The sequence below is a fragment of the Adiantum capillus-veneris genome, chromosome 23 (assembly GCF_014529385.1).
Source record: "Adiantum capillus-veneris isolate H3 chromosome 23, ASM1452938v2, whole genome shotgun sequence".
Classification (NCBI taxonomy): domain Eukaryota; kingdom Viridiplantae; phylum Streptophyta; class Polypodiopsida; order Polypodiales; family Pteridaceae; genus Adiantum; species Adiantum capillus-veneris.
The window spans coordinates 53331793-53349560 of NC_140953.1; the positions used below are offsets into that span (position 1 = coordinate 53331793).

Below are 17768 nucleotides of genomic sequence, written 5' to 3' on the forward strand. Positions count from 1 at the left end.
TAAAAACATAAAAATGTACTACTTGTTTCACACCACATTGGAGTAAGGTTGAGTAACAAAGTACTGACAAACTGGTATTTATCAGAAAGCACCTCGGCACATGTGAGTAGCTTCATATCTCAATATGAAATGATCGCAATAGCAATTTCAAGTATTGGCACAATGTTAGAGAATGCAGGTAATTAAAAGAGCCATGCCTTCTTTCAGAAAATAAATGGTAATCAAGCTGATAGTTAAGCCAAATGTGGTGAATTTATGTAACGGTGTCGTTCTCTGTGGAATGGTATATGTGTAGGACTTTGAAAATCATAGAATTTTGAGAGAGTCATATTAGTGTATAATTGCTTGTGTTTATGAGAAGATTTTTCAAAACCAAAAATTGAAAATTCGGAGAGAACTCACCTGTGTGCTTTTCGTAAATCATTGGACTCTGGATGATGTACTGCATCTGAAAATATGTACTAGTTTGTGCGTGGGGAGAGAGGTACAAGTAGGAGACAACTGTAACTAGAAAATTGACACCAAAGTATAGTTAAAAAATTCAAAATGTGTTAATTTGGTGTGAATAATTGTCCACAAAATAAAAACATATTCCGCCTTATTAGTTTATAGACTGGATAGGGAGAGGATGACAACTGAGTAGGAAGAAAAACTCTGCAGTTTTAATGTTAATAGCTTAGATCCACTAGAGTCACAAACAAACATAGAATATAGGAACCATTTTCAATTTGATTGTATAACGCAATTTAAGAGCCAAAATTACACTGATGACTTACAATCATTTATTATGATTAGCCTTGAATCAATTAGAAAGTTAGACGGAAGTAATAAATTGTTGATTGTTTTTTTGTTTTGTTTTTTTTTTTTTGGGAATAAATGGAGTAGTCCCCTTGATATCGCGAACTGTTGTCTCTAAAGTGCTTAATATTGTAAGAGTTATTATTTATAACTGTTTAAAGGGCATTGACTAGTGTTTAGTTATGATATCACGAGCATACATTATGTAAAGGCCATACTATAAAGAGTAGATTGGTCCAACAAATAAGGAAAACAACGCAAAATTGATTTGACCTTAGCGGCTCTTTCAGACATTGCCAGTTAGATGTTTGTGCATTTCCATATACTTTTAGACATATCTGGAAATTTTGCTTGTTGCTTGAGTCATCAATTGTGAGTTAGAGCAGGTTCTGCAATAATTGGCTAAGTTGGACTTAAAACTTTGGGTTGTCTTTTTGAGTGATACAAGGTGTCATTGGTGGGATGACTTTGAGCAACTGCTATTTCTCACCTTATATGGCTAAACTACCCGATCTTCCTCGAACCAAGAGAGGCACCTTCATTTCCTTATATGAGGAAGGCTATCAAGAAAATGATCAGCCTAGTACAAGGGAAGCCAGACATAGCATGCAAAATGATGTTAGAGATTTGCTACATTCTCTTGACATGTATCAATACATTCAAAAATACAAAAGCCACCAAAGTAAAGTGGACTTCATTCATGGAGGGATACAAAGGACTTATATTCAACTCAAATGATACTCCAATGATGAAGGTCATCTATGACCTATTTTCCACAATTGTTCCTCCCAAAGCACTACACGCAGACTTTTGAGGAGGCTTTCTACACGGGATATTTCAAAATGAATTCCACTATCTTTATGGCTTAGATTTGTGGCCTACACCGTCCATAAACAAGAAAACCCTTTACCAAGAATCTTCATACAACATGAGGAGGATCAGATGCAGCAAATGATGTTGGCATTCCAACAATATGTCGACAAATAGAAACAAAGAAAGCCCATGCTCAAAGAGTGAATTCTTGTCACGGACGACAAGAATCTAGGAGGGGAGTGTTGAAGCACGGAACTCAATCACGCCAATTTGGACGGGTCTGCAAAAATTTATCCACTCAATCATTTATTTCTCTTAGAAGCGGCATTGTAAATCCTGAACCCGCAAGAATTTGATTGTCTCCAAAGAGTTTTGTACTAAGACTAGATACTCCATTTCTAGCCAAATACCCAATTTGTAAACCTTCGGTTTATAGGCCAAAAATTGTAATTATTAGGGGGGACTAATAACCTTTTGAGCTCATGTAGTGAAGAGTACGCCTACACTTTCACGCTCACTCATCTTTGTATGGGTAAGCATTGCTATGAAATCTCTTGTGTTGCTTCTTCATACTCTTGGCATCATGTACATGCTCAATGTGCTATGTTTGAGAGTGTGTGTGCGCACGTGTGCACGCGTGCAACTCAATGAGTGGTTTTAGCTCTAGGCTGCCTAGTGTGTTTATTTGCTTGTGTTGAGTTGTTAATGGTGTCTTAAGTGAAACTAAGCATGGACAGAGGTAAGTAGGCCTTAGGAGGAGCCAAACGACTCCTCATTCGTCATTTTTTGTGAAGGTAAGAGGTGGCAACAATTGTGGTTGCTCACCTACCCGATGGTGACTTTTGCAAGTTTCGTTGTTGGAAACCTATTGCCTATAGCCTAGAGATACCTAATCTCAAGTTCATGTCATTTGGATTTCATTTGACACCTCTACGGCCATTAGAGTGAAAATTCGACCACACAAGAGACTTTCCCCTTTAGTTGATTCTTGGCTTGAGAGTGACACCTTTCTCCTCAATGCATTCACATTGGGGCATTGCATTTGACGTTTCCATGCACTAGTTGGGTCAGCTACATCCTCAGATTGACATATTTATGTTGGTTTGAGTTCTCGCTAGGCTACTCTATCCGATCGCAACGATCTACCAACAATTGAGTTGAGGACTTAGAAGGGTGAAGCTTTGAGTAGCTATTTGTTTTTCTTCTTCATCAAGGTTGGTAGGGATAAGAGAGTTGCTTCTTTGTTGGAGGTGACATCAAAGCATCAGAGTAGTTGTTTAGAAGATGCCTCTTGCATTGTTGTAGCAAAGGGTCATTGCGCACAGTCTTCCCATGAGCTTCCATGAAGCGCCTCATCACATTAGATGATTGATGCAATGAGTCCTTGTGATCTCATTTCCGTTTCAGTGATGTATTTTAGGTTCACAGCCATAACAGTTGCTTGAGGGTGCTTGTGTTCCATAGAGTAATTCCTAAACCAAGCTGGCATATCAAGTTGATGTAGAATGAGCATCTCACTATTTTTCTCATGAGCAAGGGCCCCTCCATCTAGCTTGATAAGTGAAGTGTGAAATGCACTATCACTAACTGCAAAGTAGGAGATCCTAGACGATGGGGGATGGGGGAGGAAATACAGCTGAATAGCCAATTTGGCATAGGTAAGGATCCCAAGAGTCTCTTGCATTTTGCACACATACAGTATCACAAAACTATGAGAATCAAAAAAATTCTTCGAATAAGATTGAAAAAGGGCAGGCCCACATCATCATCAGCATTTTCATGCTTTTGTGAAGAAAGTACATCAGCCAACCTATTGTGCTTTTGGCTTATAGGAACGTAGAGGTTTCTATCGAAGGGGGAAGAAAGAAGGGGGGGGGGGGGGGGGGGGAGAGAGAGAGAGATGGAAGAGAGAGAAATAGAGAGGGGGGAGAGAGAGAAAGATATAAATAGAGAGAGAGGGGGGGAGAGAGAGAGAGAGAGAGAGAGAGAGAGAGAGAGAGAGAGAGAGAGAGAGAGAGAGAGAGAGAGAGAAAGAGGGGGGGGATTGTGAGGGATTTTAAAAAAAAATATTGCTCCAAAAAGAGTAGCGAGCTTTTTAAAAAAATTGGTCAATTGAGAAATACCTTAAAAAAGTTCACTCCAAATCTCGCTCAAAAAGCACGCTCCATTCCCATCCCCCTCTAGTGCCCCTGTCTCCATTAGTACTATGTATGGTAGCTCCTCTTCTTGCACTTTGTGTTTTCCTATTGCTCTTGAGACGTTGCTAAGGTTGCTTTTAGGTTAGCTATTTGCTTTTGATAGTTCTCTTCTTTGGTCATAAAAGAGATTGAGAACTCTCTCCTTTGCATCTGCTCTAGCTTTAGCTCTGTCTCCAAGGCCTTGCTTCCCATTTATAGTTCTTGGTATGCTAAGTTGGAGCCTTGCAGTGTGAGCCCTTGGGGATTTTCCTTGATTTTGTCTAGCAGCTCACTTTGATCCTTGAGTCTAGATTCTGCTTGGGTTGCTTGGAGGCTAGCTACCTCTAAGTGAGTTTGTAGCCATTGCGCATGTGCATTTGTGTCTAGTAGAGTATCATTCACCTCCTTGGAGCTACTTCTATTGATCTTCGTTGGAAATTTTCAGTTGCTCTACTAATTCATTCATGTTTTGCAGTTCAATCAGCTATTAAGTGCTTGTCTCCTTCAAGCTGGCAATCTATGCTTGTGATTGATTGTGTAAATTGCTAAACTCCTTGACAAATGTTTTTGCTACATCAATCCTTGCCATGAGATGAGCATTTGTAGCCTTTGTTTGCTTGACTCTTTCTTCTTTAGCATAGAGCACCATCCTCATTTTCTCTACTATATGATGAGCAAATTGAGCATATGCTTTAATATCTTGTAAGCTAGTTGGCTGAGATGTGCTTGGTTCAGAGGTGCCCGCTAGTTCTTGTTGCTTCTTTGCCTGTGTATCTTGGTCTATTCCGCCTTCCTTAGCAAGTGTAGCATCTTTATGTGTGCCCACTTTAAGCTTTGGACTTTCCATTGATTGTGTAGGCTCTTGTGTAGCTTCATCTAGCTTTATATCTACCTGCATATCCATCTTTCCTTCTTCTTCTTGTGCTTTCGATGTGCCTGATGTTGTTGGCATTGGACTGTTTTGTCCTCTTGCCTTGGTTCTTCCTTAACTCTCTCTCCATGCTTACTTTCCACTGTGTGAGGTGGAGAGGATACATTTGTAACAAGAGAGGGTGGTTGAGCATGGTTTCCGGCAGCTCAGATGTCTCGACTTCTTCTTTTTCCCTCTCGAATTCCTCTTCATGGTAGATCTTTTTGAGCTCTAGAAGTGTATCCTTACAATAGAATGGGTTCTTTGTTCTGAGTTTTGTTCAAGGGTTGGGTTGCTAGAATTCCTCAAAGTCTCCTTGCATACCTCTTTCTCTTTCAAATGCTTTTTTTTCCCACTCGAGTCTTGCTGCCCTCTAACATGGGTCTTCAATGATGATCGGGGTTGGCTTTTGAGGTGGCCTTTTTTCAACTTTTTCCTTTGCTTTGGCCATTTATTTCTTTTCTTCTTCTAACCCCAGATCTGCTTCACTTTCTTTAGAGATCTTGTCTTCAAGTTCCTCCATTGGGCCTTCATCACTCTTGACTAGTGCCGACTGAGCTAGCTTCCTCTTTGATCTTTTGAGCAACGGTGGTGTCACATCTTCATCTTCTTCCTTGTCTTCCTTTTCTTCATTTTTCAATCCAGCTTCTAGCCACAGATTTTGATCTGGTGTTGATGGTAAGTTGTGTGCCATCCCAACTGCGTGGTTTGCAATGCTGGTGAGAACTTTTGGTGTCCCCTAGATACTTATTGCCCTTAATCTTCTTTGTGCTTTTTAGGTGTTTACATAAGATGCATGGTCAATGGGTATTGGTATCTTGGTCTTAAAAGTGGTTGTAAAAGTTTATCCCATTGCGTGATTGGGGTAGGTGTACCTTGGTGACCGCTTTGTTGAGAAATGAAAATGATGATAGAACAATTTGGTTAGCTCTTCCGATGGCTTGTGGATCATATCTTGGAAGATCATCGCGGTGGTGTTTTTGGTGAAGATGCCCATCCTCTTTTTCTTCTTGTACCTCATCGAGTCTCCTTCAGATGGTAGTTTGAGAGCCTTGGCCACTATCTCCTTGGAATAATCACTTCTGTCGATTGGCTAGCAGCATTTGATAGTTTGCTAGTTCCATCTTCTTGGATTGTGTTAAGCAGTTCCTATGCCTATTGTAAATCCACTCCACATGGCTCCATTTGGTAGAAGGATTGGAGCCTAGCATTTTGTGGGCCTCTTGTAGCTCTAGGCTTGAGCCACATCATAGATTTATTTTGGCATCATTTGTAGCTCATTTGCCTGATTGTCTGTTGTTTTAAATCGGTCTTAGAAGATTGCCACATGGTTCTTCTCAAGAAGGCCCCCAGAAAATGTCTTCTTTGCCTCTGTGATAGAATCCTCTTCCAGTGGGTACTCTAGAAGGTTGAGAAGTACTTGCTTTTGAGTCTTCTTTTTGGGGTGGATGGCTTGTTTTGCATTGGTCCTAGAGTAGGCACACCATACATAGGCATTAGGTGTATTTTAGAGCAAAAAATCACTTGTTAAGTCATAAGAGATTTTGTACATCAAATTCATTATTAAAGCCAAATAATTACTACTATGACCCATAAAAACAAAGTGTAAGCATCAAAAAGTTTATTTGTGACAAAAAAAGTTGCATTTGAGATAATAAGCAATCTTATTATTTAGGCATCATTTTGGCATAAAAATTGGATTTTGGTTGTGCTAGGGATTATAGGCCTTGAAAATAGATAGGATTTGAAGTTTGGTTAGATTTGGATGCATGGATGCCTGGTTAGGATCAGTTTTGGATTGGAAGGCTATGAAAATGACTATGTGTTGGCGCAAAACTTTGAAGTGTCCAAATTGACCCAAAATTGATATGCAGGCTTGTGAGGGCATGGTAAAGCTCATGGAAACAAAAACTTTCAAGTTTTGACTCATTTGACAACAGGATATATTAAGCGTGCTTATTATCCACTGTGCCATTTTTTCAACTTTTTTGCATTTTCTTGGCTTCCACAGGTTGTACATGATGTTTTCCTGCTTTGAATGTGTTTTACACTTTTTGGATTTGAAACCGGTCTCCTTGAGCTACATTTTGAAATTTGGATGTTGTGGTGTGTCTTTTATGATGTGATCATGATGTGAGTGATTTTTGACATGTGAGGGGATCCAGGGCTTTGATCCAGGGCTTCATTTTTTGCTAAAGACCGCTTAAAACGTCTAGGATAAATATGAAGTGTATTGATTGGCAAAAATTCAAGGATTGGTCGCATTGTGGATTTTCGCTTCAAAATTTGAATGCATGCCTCCTCTTGAGCTTCCTCAATCACTTGTTGTTGTTTAAGCTTTCATTCCTTAGCTATGTGCATTCTTTGCAAAAGATCATGAGTTAATGGTAAATGGTACTTTGTTAAGTGACATTCGCTAATCCAATTTTCCATTATTTCCCCATCTAAGGTGTCCAGATTAACTACCCCACTTGGTGAAATGCTCTCTATTACAAAAGGACCATGTCCCTTTTTCTTGAATTTAGGGATGTGTTGCTTGAGCGAGTAAACCAATACCAAATCTCCTTGCTTAAAGACTTTCGTCAACAAATGTGAATCAAAGAATTGTTTTTCTTTTTTTTGGAGTATATATATGCCCCATAGGTGCTAATGTTCTCATCTAACTGTTCCAGATCCTCAAGTCATTCAGAAAACTCATTACCTTTCCACTCTAGCTCATTTTGTGAAACTCTCAGGGTTGGTAACGAAAACTCCATTGGCAATATAGCATCAAGTTTGTACACCAAGTTACATGGAGTGGCATTCATATCCGTTTTAAATGATACCCTAAAGGCCCATAAAGTTGAATGAATATTCATCTCCCAGTCCAGTCTTAGTAAGCACAGAGCTTCATATCTTGTCCATATTTGCTGCTTGATCGTTTGCCTGAGGATGATAGGGCGCGGATTTGTTATCGATCACCATAAACTCATTCAAAAAAAATTAAATCTCCTCATTGAAAAAGTGTGTTCCTCGATCGCTCACAAGCTCAATAGGAAGTCCTAATACCGTAAATATGCACTCATACAGGGATGCAGCAGTGGTTTGAACGTCGTTCTTCGTAGTGTCTCTAGCTTCTACCCATTCAATCAAATAATCTATGGCCACAATAATGTATTATGCCTAGTCGTGGTTTCATTATAGTTCTAGTCGTGGTTTCATGGGAGAAATGATTGTCTGCTAGCTCGACATGTGCTTGTTCTAAGATAGGAAGGTATTCATCCTAGTTGGCACACAGCCTAAGCTATTGGTCTTTCCCTCATCTATAAAGTTGTTGATCGATCATTGTATAGTTGGATGCTTTGGTCCCTAGCACTCTTTGTGTTTGTTTACTCATGTCTTCGGGGAACTTCCGATTTGTCAAATAATCTACCAGATATCTACTCCACCTCAGTGTAATGGATATCTAGAAGAACACGGCATGTGGAATGGTTGCTCTTTCTTTGCACTAAAAACAATTGGTTACGTAAGCACGAACATCCCTTTTCATTGTAGGCTAGTAAACTCCTCTCCAAGATAATCATTGTAGAGTTTGGTCTTCAACAAAATGGATTCCCACTACCGTGGTATGAGCTTGATTCAAGTAGTTTGCTTGTTCCTCAGAGCTAATGCACAAAAGTAGAATCCCATCTTTATTTTTTTGATACAATCTTCCAGTCAACAACTAATACAAAGTCGATTGCTTTATCAGCCATGGTGTCATTGGAAGTAGGATTTGTGAATCTACTTGAGCTATGGTCATCAAAGAAACAAAATCTTTTGACCATCTAGGAATAATTTCCACCGAGAATAAGTAAGCATCTAGCAAATCATCATCTACTCCTTTCATTGGCTCCCCAAAAGTGATCCTAGACAGGTGATCTTCTTGTTGGTGTGCGGTTCCCTTCTTGACTACCACTATGAAATCAAACTCCATTAGGATGATAAACCATCTTACAATCCTACCAATATTGCATGGCTTGTTGACCAGATAGAGTAAGGCTTGGTGGTCCATGAAGAAGAAAAACTTATTAGCCAATAAGTAATGTTGGAATTTCTTGTCCGCGTACACCATTTCTATTCCTTCCCTTTCAATTGTGGTGTAGTTCTTTTTTGCTATGTTTAGCTTCTTGCTAGCGTATGAATTAGGAAAATCAAATGTCCCCTCTCCTGGGGTTGGGCTAGTATGCAACCAATAGCAAAGTTTGAAGCATTGATATACACATGGAAAACTTTGTTCCAATCTGAGGTCTTCAATATTGGTGTTGATGACAAGGCTTGTTTAAGCTTTTGAAAAGACGCTTTGCATTCTTCAGTCCATTCAAAGTGAGTAATAAGTCCATAAATGGGTTTTGTAATGACAGCATACATGTAGATAAATCTACGGTTATAGCCACAATGTCCCATGAATGCCTGAACTTCCTTAACACTCGTCGATCTAGGCATCTCAACAATTGCTACCACTTTTTTCATATCAATAACAATACCATTTTTCAAGACAGTATGTCAAGAAGTTTTCCCTGTCTCATGATGAATTTACACTTCTCAAGATTCAAACAAATCCTATATAGATGGCATTTATTAAAGATACACTTGAGGTGCTCAAAATGGTTCTCAGTTTGCAGAATGCACACAAAGATCATCCATGAAAACTTCTAGGAAATTTTGCAGATACTCTTTGAATGCATAGCTCTTTAGTTTCTGGAATGTTGTTGGTGCATTGGTTAGCCCAAAAGGCGTGACTCTATACGCAAAAATTCTCCATTCTATAGCAAAAGCCGCTTTATGTTGATCTTTGGGATCTATAGCCAATTGTTGTAACCAAAAAATCCATCCAAGAAGCTATAGGCTTCTTTTTCAACTACCCACTCTAAAACATGAACAAAGTTAGAAAGAGGATAGCTATATTGTATGGTAGCTACCTTCACCTTCTTGAGGTTAACACACACTCTGAATTTTCTGTTCTTTTTTGGTACTAGCACAATTGACGATACCCAATCTGTGTGCTCGATCTTTTATATGAACTCGGCTTCCTTGAGTCCTCTATCTCTTTGTTAATCTTTTTAGCAAATGTGTCATTAAGGTATAGGGCCTTTGTCTACTCGGTTTAGCATCATCTCTCATAGGGATAGTGTGCTAATAGATTTCAGGATCTACTCCCTCGAGATCTTTGTAAGACCAAGCAAACACATCCATTTACTCCTTCAAAGTTTTAATGAGGATTTCTTTTTCTTCTTGAGAAAAATATGTAGCTATGTACATTTTCTTTGAGTCTTCTCCAAGCTCTGCTAGGTCAATCCATTTGGCATTTTGTAGGACCCTCATAGGATTCTCCTCATTCCTTGGGCTGCCTCATTGGTTGCTCCACTATGATCTATCAACTTGCAAAGTGGACCTTTTATAATGTGATTTAAGGGTCTTTTCAACTCCTTGTACTTGGCTTTTCACTTCGGTTTTGTTATTATAGGCTCCTTCTCTTTGGTTTCTTCTTGTTTGATCAATTTTGGTGTGGTTGTGTTTTGTTAATTTGTGTTCTTTTCTTTCTCTAAAATAGGTTACCTGCAATTGATCTTATTCTTGATACAATCTTTGGCATCTAGCATCATCAGGACTTGAGTTTTGTCTTTGAATATTGGCACTGACTGTTCTTGTCTCAATATGTTCTCTCATTTCCTACGATACCTCTGTTGACGTCTGTGATACTAATTCAAATACTCAAAGAAAACTTATTTCCCTTCCTTGAGTAGTAGATTGGCCCACACATGTTCCTCTTCACATTTAGATTCCACAGTCCTAGGTGTGTCCTCCTTGCATTCATCACTGGCATCATAGTAGTGATCAGAGAAGACATGTTGTTCCTTGATCAAATCTATGGATACCATCTAGACAAGAATTATTTTGTATCCCTACTCATCACCAAATTGTGTGGGTGTGGATTCATTGATGCATACATTCATAATGGCCAAAATTTGAGTCCACTCAAATGGTTCAAACAAGTGTTTCAAAAGGGGTTCTAGTATATACTCAGCATCATTCACCTCTCTATCTAAGATACAATCTTCTCAATGTATACTACCACTCTTAGCACATGCTCCACAGATCCAAATTGATGTGTCTTTGTTCACCCACGACAGTAGTTTAGTTAAAGCTCAATTTCTTAAATCCAGCTCTTGGATTAGTGTTCTCAAAACATCCTTATATGAATGGTCTTTCATGCTTACCCATGCAATTGATCCAACTAGTTTCAAGTAGAGAAAGTCGTTTTCCCAATCTTGGACCAATTATATTTGTCTCATGAAAGGTCATCCTAAAATGATTCTACAGTTTAGTTTTTTCCCAAAATCTACAATGGCAAAAGAGTGTTGATAGTTAATTTCACAAGAGCTAACTATCACATTTTCCAGTAATCCTGTAGGTTTCTTAATGTGATCATTTATTGCCAATTGCAATTTCATGCATATTTGTCTTATTGCTAGTCTTTCCCAAGCTTCCCAGACTGCTTTCATTGTGATGACAATACCTATCCCACTATTTAGATCAACCATGGTCGTTACATCATAGTATTGTACTGGAAGGGTCATGTTTCCCTTGTTTCCTTCACATTAAACTTCTACTTTGATCATAGGCACAAATTTAACATTTCTTTCCTACGATTCTTCTTTACATAACTCTTCAAAGTTCTCCTTGGTTAATCCCATCTGCCCATTTTTCTCAAGATACCTTGTAGATCTCTTCAAAGATGTGGTCTTATCTTCAACAACTCACCCAATGTGATGGTCCATTGAATGTGAGTGACATGATTGATTGCAAGCTCTCCAAAATCTACTTTCATCTATTCAATTTTGTGGTTTTACAAACCAATGATTTTTCTTTGTTTTCTCCCAAGTATAAGGATAATGTCTTGATTGTTTGAGCCTTTGATAGGCTTGATAGCACTGATCCCCAAATTCCATACATAGATTTTTCATTCAACCCCATGGGTGGTTGATCTATCTTTATTGGAGTCGACTTTAGAGTTAGGCTTCTATCATTCACTTCCCTCACTCATTCCCATAGATGGTTTAGCCAATCTTTCTCTACCAAAGAAATTCCATCTAGCCCTTCCTCATTGTCTAGAACTATCAATTTAATTTTTTTCATTTTTATTAAGGATTCCTTTGATCCTTGGATGATGTTTGTCCCACTAAGCCTTCAAACCAATTAGTTGGTAAATGTAACTCATGTGAACATCTTATCATCCTAATGTCCACCTCTCTTCTCCAATTAATGGTGGTTTTTACATTTCTCCCAATTCTCATCGTTGAGGTGGCTATCTTGAGTCGTGCTTCCCTATTGGATGACCATACTAACAAATGTTCTTTCATTTGGACCCATATTTTGTTCAGTTTCGTGTCTCATATCCATGATGATTTCTCATGTCAAGTATTCTTGATACTTCATTTGTTCAACCTCCTTTGGAATCATCATAACAAAGTTATCGTTATAACAATCCCTAAAGAGATGCATGGGAAGGTTTGCTAGGCTTTTCTCCATTACCTTGAATATATATATATATGAATCAAAGGATAGTTGAGAATAAATCCTTAAGGAGTTACCTTCCTATTTAGGCCCTTGCAAAGGAAAGTTTGATGTTGTGGTTTTCCCATCACAAGGGAAAACTTTCCAACCGCTTACACTCTGAAGGGTTACAAGAGCTTATGTCCACACCAATGAGATCGAAAGTGAGTTGCATGCTAATTGCGGCAAAACTACTTTGCTATGTCATCCCTCCTAATCACTTTAGTGAATTTATTAATGTATTATCTTCTTTCATTGAAATGAGTATTCTTTAGTTTATGTGACACTATATCAATTGAGACATATCTTAATTTGTAAGGATCTCAAAGTATGAGATTTGAGTCTTGATTTACTTTGCTTCAATAAAATCCAAAGTCCAAGGAAAGGATTATTGCAATCATTGCTTTTGGCATAGACCTCTCAAATACTATGAGCATGACCTCTTGTACTTCAACAATCTAGTCACTCTACAAACATGTTAAGTCTTAAGACATATGCTTAGCACACATGGTATATTGAGTTGCACAAAAGTCCAAAAAGGAATCCCACTCACACTACCTTACCCTTTACAAACTACCCTTAATCTTTAGAGAAGATACTTATATGTGATCTTTGAGAGCCATATAGCAATACTATTTAAGTAGCGATTCATTTGTACACACTTTCCAATGTTATTTTTCATTTCTAATCAAGTTATCATTGAGTCTATTCTCTTACAAAATTAATTAATATGATTAATAATTGTGCTACTATGAATGCTAGTTTTCCTAATCCCTTGTATAAGAAGCTCCACAATACTTTTGTGACATCATTCCTCCTATGATTACCTAAAACATGACTAGTGTGAAGTGAATTAAGAAGACAAGTGCATCAATGGACTCTTTATAGAGTTCAAGAATAGACAAAGAGGAAGTTCAAAGCACTACGAATGAATTTGGAATCAAAAGGCAAAGTTACAATCAGCTCATCAAGGCCATGCAAGGAAAGTTGATGTGGCCTTTGTTGCTAAAGCCCTCTTGTAAATCAAACAAGATATATGGTCAACCATAGAGTCGTGAAAATGCTCAAGAAACCTACATTACAAATATCTATCATGGTGAGGACCTCAAGTTTACCTACAAAAACATATTCTAAAAAAGGATTTTGTAAAGAGCAATGATCAATCTACATAATCTTCACCAATCATAGATAAATGGAATGTCACATTTGTTGCTACTATTGAAAAATCTAGACAATGTCAACCACACCTCTTATGATGCAAGGGATAAACAATCCAACAAATACCTTTTCAAACTAGGAAACTCATTTAGTGGTTGGATGCCTTATTGAGGTTAAATATATAAGAATTCAATCTTTTGAATTGGGTCTTCCTTCACTTCAACATACCAAGTTATTAGGCACAAGGAGCATGGAAAGAGCTAGATATTGAGAAAATTGGAAGGTAAGGTAAAATGACATGGAAGGAAATCTACAGACAATTATATGCATGCACAATTTATCAAAGAATGATATAGCTATGGGTCCTTGTAGGGGCACCAAAGACACAAATATTCAAGATAGTTTGGATATCCCTCTTCACATATACATCACATGCACTATGTAGAATTTGTGAGAAGACTGTATAGCAAAACCAAGAAATTCCCCCCAATTCTTCATATTCGCTACGAGCATTATCACCCAAAGCAATATCCTAATCCACAACGTCAAATGCTATAATGAAGGAGGGAGCACATGCAACTAGAGGCAAGAGGTTACTAATCGTCCATGGTAAAAATTATCAGTCATAAACTTGCTATGGTAGCCTTTCTAGAGGGAGACTTGTCGTTGCTCTCTTCTGCCTTTCTTGAGGCGGAGCATCGACTTCAGTAAACGTAATAGAGAGCAACAACAAGCCTCGAAGGAATGGTGGTGTTGATAAACACCGATTAATAAGAAGTTTTGAATGCAACAGAAATCAAGCGCTGGTGAACTTGGTGACGGCCTTGGTGCCCTCAGACACGGCATGCTTGGCGAGTTCGCCAGGCAGGATGAGCCGTACAGCAGTCTGGATCTCCCGACTAGTGATAGTGGGCTTCTTATTGTAGCGAGCAAGGCGAGCAGCTTCCTGCGCAAGCTTCTCAAAAATGTCATTGATGAAGGAATTCATGATGCCCATGGCCTTGGACGAGATGCCAGTCTCTGGGTGAACCTGCTTCAGCACCTTGAAGATGTAGATTTTGTACGTCTCTGTGCTCTTCGCCCTCTTTTTCTTCTTCTTCTCGCCGCTCTCCTTGGCGGCTGCAGGCTTTTTCTCTGCTGCGGGCCTCTTGCCGGCTGGTTTCTTTCCTGCCTTCGTCGTCTTCAAGGCCTTCTGCTCGGCCTCTGCAGGTGCAGCTTCCTTAGACTTGGGCGCCATTGCTCTAGTGTGTTTGAACAGAGGAAGGTATTGAAAAATTACGGGACGAGTGCGATCCTAACGATCCTCCGATCTTATGTATACGACTTCATTTCGTTCAACCAATCAGATTGGTTGACACGGATCGCTTAGGCTTTGCCGTTCGACGGATACAGCATCCAACGCCTCCCACGCTCCTACTTCCCCTCGCGTCCATCTTTCAAAAATTCAAACCAGTTGAACCCTCTGGACTAAGGCTACACTGTCGGCTCCCATTCGTGACATGGCACGCTTGAGCAGGCGCCCATTTTCAGTGAAAGAATAATGTCTCACTACCTAATCAGACAAGGCAGACATAAATAATAGAAAAAGAATAATCATTTCAGAAAACTGACGAATCAGAGCTGCCAGAATGCTTCTTAGTCGTACGTAGGCGGAGTGGGGGGGTCGCCCAACTGCGAGGGGTTGTTGTCCATGACATGGCACGCCAATAGACCGCGGAGGGAGACGTCCTCTGGACGTGTGTGACAGTGGAAAGCTATAGCAGCTCCTTGGAAAGCGCATCCAATCTCTCTCTCTCTCTCTCTCTCTCTCTCTCTCTCTCTCTCTCCCCCCCCCCCTTTGCCCGCAATCAACACCTCCCTTTCCAATGTATTATGTGCTTCAATGACTAGCTTCAAGCATCACAAGAAGTTGTGGACAAATTCTCACAATAATTCCCACATTGTGACTTACGTGAACACCATGAGCTTCTGTGAGGGTTACACCGCATACCTAGCTAGGTACGATTGGGGGCAGGAGACCACCGGCCCGAGTGTGGGGGGGGGGGGGGGGGGGGGGGGGGGGGGGTGATGGTCCCCTACCCCCAATCGTACCTAGCTAGGTATGCGGTGCCTCTCGAGCAGAGGTCATCATGTTATGCATTGTATGAAAAACACTAAAAAAGACTTTGTTTTCCTACATGAGAAAATTTCTAAATCTTCTTGTGCATACATCCAAGTGCTTGCATACAGCATCGAGGGTCTCTTTTTCTATGTGTCGGGCTTGCTGGGACTCAGTGTTGGCTGCCTATCTCTTCCCACTCAGCTGAAGCAAGAATTCTCCTGCTACCTTCTTGATCGGTTTGACAGGGGCTCCAGCCAGCTTACCTTGCAGTGCAGTTCCAAGAGTATCCACCTTCACTCCCCTGCTCAAGAATGCAAGATTGGGCACATACTATGTTCAGCTGGAAGGGATTAGTGTGGGCAGATTACGACTCTAAATGGCATCGTTTGCGTTCGCTCTCCAGTTGAGCGGCACTACTGGAGTGATATTGGATTCAAGGAGGTCGATTATGCGACTAGTGGTGTCAGCCTATTCCGCTCTACGCAATTTATTTGCGATCCGGGTGTCCGCAATCTACCATCGGTTGGGAGCTTCTTGTTTTTCGACACATGCTACGCACTGGGAGTTGGGATGTCGTCGGTGGTCGTACCCACCGTGGAACTTCACTTGGCAGGTGGGATGACGCTCTCTCTACTAGCAAATAGGCCATCAGAGACCTATCTGATTCTGAAGCAGGTACCTATTGCTTTGGCTTCACCGCCAGAATCAACTCTAGATTTTCTATCATCGGCAATATGCAGCAACAAGGGTATCACATCTCCTTCAATATGGCCATGTCATGTTTTGGCTTTGCAAGCAATCAATGGCAAGGGAAGAGAGCATGGTGTATATTGCAGCTTCTCTCCTACGCTATCTACCTACCAACAATAGCTATATACTACCCTTTAATTCTTAATAGCTTACAATAAAAGTGCTTAAGGATGTGGATTCCTGTACTGATGCTTATCACAAAGACATCCACATTGCTAAATCTCCTCATGTCTTAATCGTTCCTTCCCTGATCAAGGCCACATCAATCAAGCCCTCTACATCACCTACTACCTAGCAACCAACAACATTTCCATCACGTTACTCTATGTATTTCCATCACGTTACTCCAGGCCAATCATGGCTTACTTCTGCAAATTGGTTCATTGTTAATAATGAAAACCACAGCTTTGTTGCTGCCAAAGCCGTGGCAGTTCCTAGGCTCTGGAAATTCCCTTTGCCTACTCTTGGAATCTCTCTCTCTCTCTCTCTCTCTCTCTCTCTCTCTCTCTCTCTCTCTCTCTCTCTCTCTCTCTCTCTCTCTCTCTCTCTCTCACACACACACACACACACACACACACACACAATGAGACCATTGGGGGCCTAAATGCCAACTCTCCACCTAGCCATAGCCCTTTATAGGCACCCCCGAGCTGCGTTCAAACCGGCATGTGGCCTCTCTCCACCCAACCATAGCCCTTATAGGCACCCCTGAGCTGCGTTCAAACCTGCCTGTGGCCTCTCTCCACCCAGCCATACCCCTTTATAGGCACCCTTGAGCTGCGTTCAGACCGGCCAATGGCCTCTGGCCCTTGTCTTTACATTGCTCCCCCTTTGGAGAAGCGTTTTCGTCCTCGAATTCAAAAGCAGTAAATTTCTTCTTAAGAACAATAATGGCTTTTCAAGTGGCACCTTCCTCGGGTCTGTCTTTCCACTTGACTAATGCTTGTCGACGGACTTGATGACACGTACGTAGATCATGGTAGTCGAGTATATGCTCAGGTTCATGCGGCTAAGTAGGAGGTTCAATAAAATCAACCAGAGTTTGTTGATCAATGACATTGTTATCCTTATGTAAGCGTTTATGTAAACAACTTACATGAAATATTGGAGGAATATGACAGTGCGCAAGTAATGAGAGTTTATAGTTTATATCATCAACTCGCTTGAGTATCTTAAAAGGCCCACAATACCTCGAAGATAACTTAGGTGTTGGCTTAGTCTTCATACTTTTTGAATGCTATGGCACACGCAAAAATACCTCTTCTCCTTCCGTGAAGGTACAACGTCTCATACCAATCCTATGCTTGTCAATATTCTGATGAGCCAGTCTTAGCATTTCCATATGGTCTTGGAGGAAATCCTTGACCGATATAAGATTTTCAGTCACCAACCCTACCGTAACTGATGACCTAGGTTGAAAACTGTACATGAGTATGAAAGGACTAAAACTAGTTGTGACAAGCTTAGCGCTCTTGTATGCAAACTC

General features: G+C 40.2%; 1 protein-coding gene and 1 pseudogene across 1 annotated transcript; one reads left to right on the forward strand and one right to left on the reverse strand.

Moving 5' to 3' along the window:
- Positions 1–13684: 13684 nt before the first annotated feature.
- LOC147427789 (histone H2B.9-like) lies at positions 13685–14705 on the reverse strand. Its single transcript, XM_086496300.1, has one exon. It carries the CDS (start codon positions 14666–14668, stop codon positions 14228–14230), a length of 441 nt encoding a protein of 146 aa, XP_086352426.1. The 5' UTR covers positions 14669–14705; the 3' UTR covers positions 13685–14227.
- Positions 14706–15532: 827 nt separating this feature from the next.
- On the forward strand, positions 15533–16440 carry LOC147427790 (aspartyl protease family protein 2-like; annotated as a pseudogene).
- The last annotated feature ends 1328 nt before the right edge of the window (positions 16441–17768 follow it).

Bases quoted from the DNA above. Each gene is read 5' to 3' on its own strand.
- LOC147427789 (XM_086496300.1), bottom strand. From the start codon at position 14,668: ATGGCGCCCAAGTCTAAGGAAGCTGCACCTGCAGAGGCCGAGCAGAAG.